This window comes from Neopsephotus bourkii, unplaced genomic scaffold, assembly GCF_033783945.1.
Source record: "Neopsephotus bourkii isolate Nb327-2 ecotype Australia unplaced genomic scaffold, CSIRO-AGI_Nbou_v1 NB_1154, whole genome shotgun sequence".
Taxonomy (NCBI): domain Eukaryota; kingdom Metazoa; phylum Chordata; class Aves; order Psittaciformes; family Psittacidae; genus Neopsephotus; species Neopsephotus bourkii.
Genome location: NW_026901640.1, coordinates 71,928 through 84,359, shown reverse-complemented (window position 1 = coordinate 84,359; position 12,432 = coordinate 71,928). Strand labels below are relative to the sequence as shown.

Genomic DNA, 12,432 nt, shown 5'->3' with positions numbered 1-12,432 from the left:
ATCTCCAGCCTTATTTAATTATGTATTTTGCTAGTAAATCTCAAACTGTTAGCATACATTTGATAATAAACCAGAAGTTTGAAAGTACTGCTCCTGTAAGAAAGGCAAGTCTCTCATGTAACTATACTGGAGTATTTCAAGGCATTGTATGCACTGTCTCCTCAGAATTTATTTCTAAGTCATATGATGGGTCTCTTATTCCTACTGTGTCAGAAATTAGGCAGCAGCTTTCAGTGATTTAGGAATAATACAGTGCTCAGACCTCCAGAGAAAGTGGTGAGACTGAGACATCTCATCTCAGGTAAAAAGAAAACCAAACCAAACCAAACAACTGGTGTTCTAGTGAAGCCTGTAGGGTAAGTGTCCCTCCAAGAATGCAAAGTGACCCACACCCAAAGGGCAGTGACAAGAAGTTTAATTTAGATTAACCCAAGAAATCTGTGTGCTTTTTACGTCCATGAATAATGAAGTGCTGGCACGTAAACAGTAATGAGAACAATGCAGAAAACTCTGCCGTTTTTTCATTGAACCAGTTCAGCAGATATCTGTGTGCCTGCCTCTTTAGCTGGTCTCTGAGTGTTAACTCCCTCTACCTCCTGCTCCCAGTGCTGGTGTCAGTGATGTTAGTTCCCTGGAGGCTCGCCTGGTAGCTTCTGGGAATGGAAACTCACTGGCTGAGTGCCCTGCAGTCCAGAAGTGCTGCTGAGTCATAAAGTGCAGCTGTACTGAGCCCCTATCTTTATATGGCAGCCTGAGTGGAGTATGCAGCCCCCAGTCTGGCCGGTAACCATACCACTTGCAAAGCTTTTCCTTGCTGTTTTTAATTTAAGAAATTCTAGGAGTCCTTCCACCTCTTGCTGTCCTTTCAGAGCGTCCTTTGGTATATCAGATTCCAGTCAAAAGGTATCACTAAGTAGTGCAGAATTTTAAAAGCTAATTTTAAAAACTGTTATTATTAGAATCAATGAAGGCAAGCAGAAGTTGCAGAAGAGTTTTTCCATGAATGAGAACAGTTTCCAGAACATGAATCTTATTTGATGCTCATTCAACAGTAGAGGAGAGGTTTTTACTGGAAGTGAAAGGATGCAAGCCCCTGTTTTTTCTGCTCAAGGGCCTTAGATAATTGTACCTACATGTTTCTCCTCTCCTTGGAAGCTCTGTTATAGCTCTTGTCATCTCATCTTCTCTCTCAGGACATTTTTTCCTTGAATCCATCAGAACATTTTCCCATCTTGCCTTTTAAATGCCTCCTTTATCCAGCTGCCTGTTAACAATCATTCCTGCTTTATTATACTTGTTATTTCTGTGCATTTGTATCAAATTGCATTGTTCTGTCTTACCTAGCCTTGTATGTGCCTTGGAGCTTTTAGAATTTAATAAGCCCTTCAAGCATTTAAAATGTGCCTGTAAAGCAATATGTGAGCTTATAGAACTACATAGAAGACTGATTAGTTCCAGCATAGTCTGGACATTCTGCCCTGACTGGGGATTAAGTTTAAGGTTAATGGCTTCTGAATGTCCTGTGGGCACATGCATTTCCTGCACATGACCTCTAGTGAATAGAATTTACACCAATTTGTTAAAAAGCACACCAACCTCTCAGCATTACTGTGATTTGTTGCAAGCCAACTGCGTTGCTAAGGCTGAATGAAATAGGGTTTTACTAAAGGGACTTCATATGAGATGTCTTTGAAAATGATTGTAGGCCACTTTTCAAGAGAGGGCATCCAGGGTGGAAAACTTCAGCACAAGAAAACAACTGTTCACCTTGAGTAATTTTCTGCTAGCTTGTGGAAGAGGCAGACTAAGCTATTTCTCATTCAAAATGAAGTAGCCTCATCCTGTCCACGATCCCAGAGTGCAACCTCGGATTTCAGTAAGACAGGGCTTGTGGTTTCAATTGAAGCAGCGTATTACCCACAGATTTTGAAACCTGTTGTTTCAGGTTGTATCCTGAAATCTGAGCTGGACATGCAAGTTCTTGATAAGTGTGTGATATTTAAATTCTAAGAATGTGTAGACTGTATGACATGCTAGAGTTCTGCATGTTGACAAGTTATAGTCCTCTTAACTTCAGATGTTAACAGCCACAAGTCAAATCCTGAGCCTGTCGCCTACTGCAGTGGTAAGTAATATCCAGTAGGTGATAGGAAGCAATTTGTCTGAGTATATGTAGAAAAATCAGTAGAGATGGAGTCAGGAATCAGATCTCTGCCCCATAAAGGACATTAAAAAATAATTCTATGATCTTAAGCTCCTTTACTGACTTTGCAGACCATGAGCAGACAATGTGCCTGTTACTTACACCATCCTAATGTTTTCACCTAATGTTTTCTCTGGAAGAATGTGCAAGCTCTGTTGTGAGTGGAAAAGCTGTTCAGTAAGTACTTGAGAGTAAGTGTTGGCCAACAGGGTGAAAGCAGTTAGTCTGTACAATTAACGTGAACATATGACCTGTACCTCTTTCTACTTTCATTGTGCTTTTGGCTCTGCAGTGTCATTAGTTGGGAAGGCAGTGTACTTTTCCTTTCCTTGCCAAGTACCATGACTTCCCAGGCCACACACTTTGTATTAAAATATTTATATAATTTCAGGTGATGAGGTACGAAAATGTAATTTTTAAGGAAAATGACAACTTGGATCCAGCAACACTAAGTCTGTCCAATCCACGAGAAAAATGGCTACGCAAAAGGACACATGTCAAATTGAGAGTAAGTGTAAATCTGAATATACATGGCAGCTGGAGAACTTGAGTTTGGCAGCAATTTAAATGGAGTTTGATCTCCCAAAGCATGAGTTTATGTAACTGAATTACTAAAGAGCTGGAAACTGCTGCTGTAATCCAGAGGCAAAGAAATGAACAGAAAATAGAAACAATTTATTCTTGCTTTATCGCTCCATGTTGGGAGAGAGTATCTTTCTTTCTTTAAGTAACAGCGGGACCTTAAGTTTCAGTTAAGCAAAGAAGTTGCTTCTTCTGTTTTCTTAAATTCTAGATGAATCCATAACTCAAGAAAAAAATATTTCCTTCATTCTTCAGATGCTACTTCAGTTAGAAATGTCAATTAAGATGCATGTGTCTTACACATAATCACATGAATCTATGACCCACTTGAAATGGAAGATACTTGGGATTCCGTTAAATGTTCTCTCTTATTTGGTTATCTTGAGCACTCTCACTAGAAAGTCTGTTCAGGAGCCCACCATTACTGGAAATCTGTCTCCAGCTGAAATAGTAATGTAGTTTAGCTAGATGCTTTACCATGCACTGTGATATACCTCAGACACACTGTACAGGACTGTGTTTCTGTGTGACTCTTCATAATAACATAATAGAGCCAGTAGCCTCACTACAAAAGCAAACACCTCCCTTCCTACCTTCTGCTCTTGTTTCAGAATGTGACTGCTAATCATCGAGCTAATGACGTCATTGCAGCAGAAGATGGTCCTCAGGTGCTCGTTGGGCGCTTTATGTATGGCCCTCTGGATATGGTGGCTTTAACAGGAGAAAAGGTAAAGTCTCAGTAATCAATTTCCTTGTTTTTCTGAACCACCTTTTGTGCAAAACAGTTGCTGAATGTAGCACAGGCATGTAATACCAGAGAAAGCCTTACAGGAGGGGAAGTATGTCAGTAGCCCCCACCGCTTCAGCAAAAATGTTTTCCTCTGTCAGTAGATCATTGTGTATTTGAAGTCATATTCCCATTTCAGAAGAAGTGAACAATAAGCTGTGTTTCCACAGTGGGAAAGCAGATTCATGTTATGCTTGGGTATTGAATAGAATCCTGTTATTAAAATCTCTTGAAAGAAATTATTAATTAAAAATATTAAGATTATTACTAATGACTGCATTGAGAATTCCATACTCAGTAATGAATTACTGATAGTTTTCATTCTAATTCTGGGGGCTTTCATAACTAACAGAAATACTGTCTGTATGGTTTTTTTCCACTTCGTGTTGTCTCTCCAAGGATCTCAAGTAACTTTACATAAAAAGGCTGTATTTCATAATCATAATATGGAGAAGGAAAAGTGAGCCAGAACAGTTCAGTGGGCACGGTCATCAGAATGCTGTTCTAGTAGCTCTCACATTGCTACTGATAAAAAGAAAATGTTGATCAGAAAGGACCACAGTTGTGCAGCTTTCTCAGAATGCCCTGTGCAAATTTAACAATTGTTTTTGTGAAGCACACATACACAAACCCCTGCCCCCATCTTTATTGGCTTGACTTAAGAAAATGTAATAAAGAGGAAAAATAGAATGTCAGAACAGAATGGCTGAATAAAACAAAGTTAGAAGTATAATTCTTAAAAGAAAGTATTTCTGTTCCTGGTTAGTTCTTATATTCCTGTGTGGGTTGGAAGGAAGTGAGACTTTTCCCTAGCAAATCACAAAAATATTTTCCTTGGCCCTTTCACCACTGGTGATGCATTTGGAAGATGGAAATTAAGAATCAGTTAGGGTACAAAATAAAGCTTTCTCCTACTTATACCATCCAAGACTTTAAAAGTGGCAGTTGGTACTCATCTGTATGCAAACTGTGAATTCAGTCAGGAAGCAGAAGGAATTAGTAGACCTGTTGTTTAATCCTAATAACAGGATTATTAATTATTAATAACAGGCTCTGATTCAACAGTACCTGTCATTTTTTCCCTGCACTGAATCTTATGCCTTAGAAGAATTCAGTTCTGAATTTCATAAGTTCAGAATAAATCTAGTGTTGTTCATAGTTATATCCCAATGTCACATAACATCATAATGTCTAAGAAGAGCATATATGCAGAGTTTTGTCAAGGATATCCCCAGCATGATCTTGTAAGCTGCTGGTGAATTTTGTAGAGTATTTGGCAGCATGTTGAGCACTGAAGTCCACATGAAACTTGTGGGCCTAAGTTCTGTAAAAGCTGAGTACAGAAGGAGAGCTTGACAAATACCTCCCTCATATTTACTGATGTACGTATTGGTAAAAAGTGCCAGTCCAAGTCTGACAAAGTATTTAATACAATTTATGTTAATTTTGATTAAATATTTCAGTTAAGAAAACCATATTGATGAGACCTTTTGGAAAAAAAACCCCAATAATTTGAAGAGGTTAGGTTTTGCATTTGTAGGCAAGGTTGTGACTTGAGAAAGATTAAATTTTGCTAATAATAAAATGAAATTTTCCATTTTGTAGATTTAGCATGCAAAACTGTAACACACACATGCAAGATGAAATGATCTTTTTTCTAATTTAGAGTTCCTGCCAAATTTCTGAGTTCTGTATCTTTGTTTGATACCTGCAGTGCTAAGCTGAGTGCTTTAAATGATGAAGGCAATAACCTCTTCTGTGTTAGGAAGCATTTCTAATTGAGAGAACCTCCTGGAAGATCTTACTGAGTTTTGAAGTTCCTTCAAACTTCCTTGTAAGCTTTTAGTGTAAGCCATAGTTGGAGATAGTAACATAATCTAGGCTTGACAGGTCTTGTAAATAGAGGGCATGTGTTCCCTTCTATCACACTAGATGACCGGTTTGTTGGCTTTGCAGGTTGATATCTTCATAATGACGGAGCCATCTTCGGGTAGGTGGGTGTACTTTGACACAGAGATATCCAACAGCAGTGGCCGGATATCCTACAACATACCCAAACAGAAGAGACTAAGAGTTGGTGTGTATCCCATCAAAATGGTGGTCAGGTAATGGCTCCAAGCTGGAACTACAGCTGTGATGGGTTATTGTAATCAGGGAGACAGTGAGTTGTGTAAGATTGAAGGGGATGTGGAGAGAGATTTTGGTCAGTTATCTTTTCTTGGACTGTCACTGTGTTGTCAGCTTAGATTTGAAGTAGTGGTCCTCTGTTTACTGGCCAGCTTGGAGGCATCCAGGCCAATGGGTTTATTCCTATTGCAACACAAATCCACAGTGCAATTCAAGTTAGGAGCGCTTGGTCTAGCAAAATATGGGACTGGATAACTGTAATCAGGCTTCTTATGGCAAGAATGTATGACTTGGCATATTTTGCAGCCTGTTCACTGGGGAAAAGACTGCTAAAGGGTATTGCTATGTGTTCTTCAGGCTGAAAAGAAGCTTTTTCTACTGAAATAAACAGTAGAGGATATACTGCCTTGTTCTCAGCCATCACCTGTTTATCTGTTGATGTTAGGCCTATCAAAAGAGTTAATTTAAACTGGGAAAAAGAAAAAAAAATTAATCAAAACAGCACCTGAAAACAGTTCATTGACTTCCAATGTCAGCTCTCCTCTATCCAGCATTTCTTAAAGTCTCTAGGCCAAGTAAAGCATGAAGAATGAAGACATGTGAAATAAAATTTGTTACCCTAGGTGCAGGACTAGGGTATGTGTGCTTTTAAAAAACCCTCATGTTTAATGAAAGTCCAATTTAATTTAATCCAGAGTTTCAGTTTAATATTGCACTTAGAATAAAATTTCCTAGCCACTTAGGGAGTAGCTCTACAGTTTCCTTTGAACTTTGGAGGCTAAATCAGTAGGATGAATTTAGCCGAAACAGAATGTGTTGTTACCAGCCAGTTAACCAAATCCAAAGTCAATTGAAAATCTTATGTAGTGTTAATTGAGGAGAAATAGATGTTTTACCTCAGTGTAATAGAACAGACAATCAGTTCAAGAAGAAAGACTTACTTAAAAATGAATTAAGGTGTATTCAGAAGCCGAGCTCCCATGGGCTTTTAGACCGCAGGAGTAAGTTTTAAGCAGAAATTGCTCTTTTCTCACTAAGCTGTGCACATATACTGTAAGAATATTCATCACCAGGTATAAATTTCTAGATCATACAATAATCATATTTCTAAAGGAAAGAAGATGCTGTCTTGAGGTCATGTTTTTTAGGAAACATGAGGTCATGGGGTGGTAAGAGCTTTTGAATGCTTTGTGCTTCATTAATGTCTTAATGTCCAGACCTCTTGAGGAAAATACATCATGAGGAGAAGGTTGCATTACACATGTGTTTTCGTGAGAAAAGCTATCTCTGATTGCATTTCTCTGGATTGACATTCCCATTGTAATTTGCAAGGACAGAGGGATGGGTAATGCTAGTGCTACCAACTGTTTATCTAATGGAGAAAAGGTGCTTTGTGTAAATACGTGCCCACAAAAGGTGCATATCAGTTCTTCCCTTTAATTTCTAATAATTCTCCAGTAACTTCAGACTGCTGCAAAAAAATGTAGCCAGTTTCTGTGTGCTATGGGGGTGTATGTGTGCGTATATACAGCATTCATGTCTTATATGTGTACATGTATGGAAATATATGTACATACATAGATAGCATGTTTGGGTAGCGATTTGAGTACTTCAGGGGTTTTGGGGGTAGTTTTCCTAGTTCTTTTAGGAAAGTACAAAGGATATTTATATACATCTGATTTCTTACTAAGGTCAGCTTCCAAATTTCTCGTTGGAAAGCTATTCCTAAAAGTGTAGGTTTTAATTACCCCACAGAGGACTGAAATCAGAAGCCCTATTTGAGAGTGATTTTTTTAAGCTGTAGATCCAGACAGATATAATTTCAGGTCTGAAACATGCAGAAAATACATCCTGACATTTTGCTTTCTAATTGTATTTATTGCTTTGACTCTCCAGAGGGGACCAGAGCAGTGCTGCAAGTCACTTGACTGTGCTTCCCCGAGGAATGGAATGTGTTGTGTTCAGCATCGATGGTTCATTTGCAGCAAGTGTTTCAATAATGGGAAGTGACCCCAAAGTCCGAGCTGGGGCTGTTGATGTCGTCAGGTAAGTGAGGTTTGAACACTTCATGAGTTAAATCTCTGACTTTCCTCTTTGACCACAATAGAAAAGAAGAGGGCAGAATAGGATTTAAAGGCCTGATTTTCAGAGGAATTTTAGAATGCTATGATTTACTTGGAAATTTGTAGTTTAAGTTGCATAAAATTAAAAGTTGTCTTTTGGGAATATGGCCTTAATGTGTGTGCAGTGAATTAATAATGATTGTGTGAGTTACTGTGATTAAATGAGAGTGTGCTTTGTGTTTTACTGTCTTCAAATAAGGACATACTTCTGCTTCAAAAATAGCAGATGCCATGAATGCAAGATCATTTGGGGGAAGAAAAATAAAAAGGCCTTTTAATTCATTTCTGCAAGATTGTTAGTGTTGCAATGGATGGGGAAATACAGGTCTCATTTTGGAACTTGCACGAGAATGGGGGCATGCCAGTTTTCAAGGGTTTTCACTCTTTACAGCTGAAATGGCAGGAATCTTGTTAGAGGTTTCAAAGGCAGCAAGCCTTGATGTGAAGCAAGGCCTATTCTACATGAATTTTAAAATAGCTCTCATATTTTATACATGTATGTATTGAATAAAAACCTTTCTTGCTCCCTTCCCTCTTCTTCAAGATGTAGACATTGTTAATTAAATTGTTGATAGGAGCAGAGACTTAGACATGCTGCTTTCCACTTGTTGAAGGGTAAGGTCTGACTTCTAACTGGGTCTGTGCTAATCAAAGAAATGCTGACCTGATTTATGGGTATTGTTTCTGCACCTACATCATTTACCTGCTGTTTCTGACAGGCATTGGCAGGACCTGGGATATCTGATTATCTATATTACTGGGCGTCCTGATATGCAAAAACAGCGTGTGGTTTCATGGTTGTCACAACACAATTTCCCACAAGGGATGATCTTCTTCTCAGATGGACTTGTTCATGACCCGCTGCGACAAAAGACCATTTTCCTCCGGAATCTCATGCAAGAGGTACTAGGAACCTGTTCATAACCTTAAAAATCTGGTGGTTTTTTTTTCCCAGATATTCAGTAAAGTTAGAGATCTCCCTTTTGAGCAGTCAGTCTCACTGGTCATAAGAAAGTCTTTTTGCCATTCCTCATTTCTCACTTTTTAAAAACCAAGGAATGCTGCTAAAACATTCAAAGGGGCCTCCTGGCATGAGGAATGAACCACCTGTTCTTTCCTATATGCATATCTATAGCTCTTGATAGCATGAAGGCAGAGACAGATTTAGCTTTCTGTGGTTTACAAAATGAAGTTGTTAACAATGGACTCACCTGCTACTTTATTGCAAAACAAGTGCTATCTTTGCAGTGCATCGTGTTCAGTACAGTGTTCACTTTGGAAGTAATATTTGTTTCAGTGCCACATCAAAATCTGTGCTGCATATGGTTCCATGAAGGACATTTCTGTGTACAATGTCTTGGCTCTGTCACCATCCCAGATCTACATAGTTGGACGATCAACAAAGAAATACCAGGCACAGTGTCAAGTAAGTAACTCTTGCTACTCAATCAGAAAGTTCAAGGGGAACAAGGAAATGTATGCGTGTGAATGCATGTCCAAACACACACCCACTCAATAAAGAGCAGAGACAGTGTTTCAGAGAAAGAAGGGCAGTTTTGGTTTCAGATGAGGCATTTTCTGGTAGGGTGGACAGTAAAGAGAATTGAGTGCTCATAGGTTGTATCTGCAAGTGCATGTATAACATATTACTGAATGACAAAATAGAACAGGTCACTGAAAAAAAAAAAAAGAAGCAAGGGGAGAGGAGTATTAGTGCTTTGGAGGCATCTAACTGGGATGCCAGAGATGGAACTTAATTCCTCATAGAGCTCATAGTTTGAGGCAGCAATAATTTGTCACTTCCTTTCTTTCTCTCCTATTTCAGTTCCTCAGTGAAGGTTATGCAGCCCACTTGGCCTCGCTGGAGTTCAGTGTCCATTCACGACCCAAAAAGAACAACTCTCGGATGATCTTGAGAAAAGGCAGCTTTGGCCTCCATTCTCAACCCGAGTTTTTGCGCAAGAGAAACCATCTCCGCAGGACTATGTCTGTACAGCAACCTGACCCACCTTCTTCCACCCCCAAGCCAGAGCGTGCTCAGAGCCAGCCCGAATCAGATAAAGATCATGACAGGCATTTGCCCTCCATTGCTTGGGTTCGAGGTGGAGTTCATAAATTTGAATCTGTCCCCTAGGAAGCTTGGGTGCACCCCATTAAACCTGTAGACATGCCTCAAAGATTTATTTAGGCAGCTTCAAACTAAAGATGTAAAGGGAAACCTGTACCTCGGAGTCTTCCCTGCTCTGGAATCTGCCTTCTTACACTAACTGGGGAACTTCCAGTCTGTTCCTCTTGACATGTTTATTGGGAAATTTTAAACCAATATAAAACAATCTCAAGTGCTTATAACATCAAAGGAACAGGAAGTATCTGTAGGGTTTTTTTACAACAGATATAATAAAACGTGCAATAAGAGAAAAAGCTGTAACAGGCTAATTTTCCTCAGAAGGACTATGGTATCAGCTAACTGGCAGCACCCAAAATAGTATAAACAGTAGGTCCATAGGTTATAGAGAAGGTTTACGCTTTCAACATCAAATAGATGTTGATGTTTCCACTTCACTTTTGGTAACGTGATGATACACTTTCAAGGGAAACAGTAATGGGAACTACAATAATGGGTGGTCAGGATTTGTACAGCAAGATGCTTTTTTGGGTGCCTTAAACCCAAGATTTCCTTTCTACTTACAGTGTGGGTCAACAGACCCCAATATGGCACTCATGTTCATGTGAGGTGCTGGACATCACATAAATGGGAGGACTGCACTTATGAACCAAATCATAAAATCTTCATGTTAGAAATAAATGTGTCCACCACAGTTTGAAGTGGTTAGTCTTGCTGTATACGGAGTAATGCGCAAGTGTGCAAGGATCACATTGTTTTGTGGAACTTTGTGACTGTGCAAAATGTGTGGACTACTCTGAGTACGGAGATGGTTCTGACCATCTCAGTCCAAGAGACAGATCCTAAGATGGTAAGCTAAAGGGAGATGTTTTACTAAGGGATCTGCAAACTTCATAGCAATTACTTTTTTCATTATTCTGAAGTAGAATCTTTACACTGGAAGAGAGAAAAAGTGATGGAATTCCTATGGGAAGTTGTTTACCTTCTCACTCTTTATAGCAGCTGTTGTAACAATCTGTAGCATTCCGATTTACGGCATTTGACCTTCAAAGAACGGACATGCCAAATTACAGATGCCAAATAGATGTTTTCCTACTGATTTAAATTTGTCTCACATCTCTCAATGAACTTACTAGAAGTAAAATGTGTGAATTTTTCCCTAAATGGTAAGATTTCTAAAGTGTTGTTAGTTTAACATAGTAGCAGTTTGCAGATTCTTCATGCAGATCCTTCCACTGCACTCATGACTGAAACATGTTTTAAAACCTGCAATGAAGATACAAGTGCACATAAACCAGCTTTTCTTTGAAAGTTAAAACCAGACTGTTGGCACTGAGAAAGCTTGAAGTCAGTGGGAGATTTCTTTTTTTCAGGTTTGCTTGATTTATCAGGGAGTTGGGGCGGAGGGTGTTGTGCCTCCCTCTCGTGTCCTCCCCACCTTACTGTCACGTTTTCCTAGTCCATAGCTAAACCAGAAACAATGTCTCATAAAGTCTTTTAAGTAATGATTTTGAAAGTTTACATGTAAAGCAAACAAGAAATGTGATGGAAAACTATTAAGACAGTGCAGAAGTAAACCTAAGTTTGTGCTCTCTATTCACCCAGAAGTTTCAGTGTGCTTTTTGAAGGGCATAGTAATGTGGCTTTTGCCTTAATAGGCATCAAAATAGCTTATAAATGGAGATCTTTGATTTATTTTTTTTAGACATAATTTGACAAGATTGTCAGTTACCTATTTCAAATTTCCTGAAAGGCACATCAGTAATTTGCTTTTTATAATGCTTCCTTTAAGTGAAGGGGTAATCTTTGCTGAAGATTTAAGAAAGATACCAGAAGTTCGGTAGCTCATGCTATTTGGGAGCAGGTAGCTAATTATGTTACAGGGTGCTGGGGTTTTATGCTGTTGCCAAGTCAGCCAACTACAAAACCTAAATGAAAGATATCCAGAAACTGCATTTGAAATAGTGTTCAGGTTTACAAATGCTTTCCCAGTAGTATCACAGTTCTTTAACCCACAAACTTGGAATTATTGTGTGTTCTGTCTTGGCCCACTGTGTGCGGTGATTCTAATCACATAGTTTGTTTCTTCTCGTGTGATGCAGCTAGAAGGAGATTGCACTGGTAGACTCCATCTCCTGCCAGTCAGTTCGCTGTTAGCATGTTAATTTTTAAAAAACATGGGAATCCAAGGCTTCCAAGAGACAATTTTAAATGTAGTGAGGAGACCTGAAAGAAACATTGACCACAAAGTTCTTTTTAAGTGTTGTGTAGCGTGACTCTTGACAGTAATCACTGTTCCTGCTGCAAAGATCAAAGTTAATGTTGCTTTAGCCATCTACCTCTATCATCCAAGAGACGTCAAAATCTATTTTTCATTTTAAGTTGCTGTAGTAGGAAGGCCTCCTTCCTTTCAAGAAAGGTGTGTGTAATTCTGTGACTGTATTAAAAGAACTAGTATCTGAGCACATGGCTGGAGAAATCTCCT

The 12,432-nt window shown here is 39.0% G+C and overlaps 1 protein-coding gene across 6 annotated transcripts in view; it reads left to right on the top strand.

Moving 5' to 3' along the window:
• Positions 1 to 11,543, top strand: part of PITPNM3 (PITPNM family member 3) — a 62,776-nt gene extending 51,233 nt beyond the window's left edge. For all 6 annotated transcript variants that reach the window (XM_061363271.1, XM_061363266.1, XM_061363267.1 and 3 more), the window contains 7 exons: positions 2,595 to 2,711; positions 3,397 to 3,513; positions 5,529 to 5,677; positions 7,596 to 7,745; positions 8,542 to 8,725; positions 9,120 to 9,248; positions 9,648 to 11,543. In XM_061363271.1, coding sequence (XP_061219255.1) covers positions 2,595 to 2,711; positions 3,397 to 3,513; positions 5,529 to 5,677; positions 7,596 to 7,745; positions 8,542 to 8,725; positions 9,120 to 9,248; positions 9,648 to 9,956 — 1,155 coding nt within the window. In that variant the 3' untranslated portion in view covers positions 9,957 to 11,543. The remainder of the gene's footprint in view (positions 1 to 2,594; positions 2,712 to 3,396; positions 3,514 to 5,528; positions 5,678 to 7,595; positions 7,746 to 8,541; positions 8,726 to 9,119; positions 9,249 to 9,647) is intronic.
• The last annotated feature ends 889 nt before the right edge of the window (positions 11,544 to 12,432 follow it).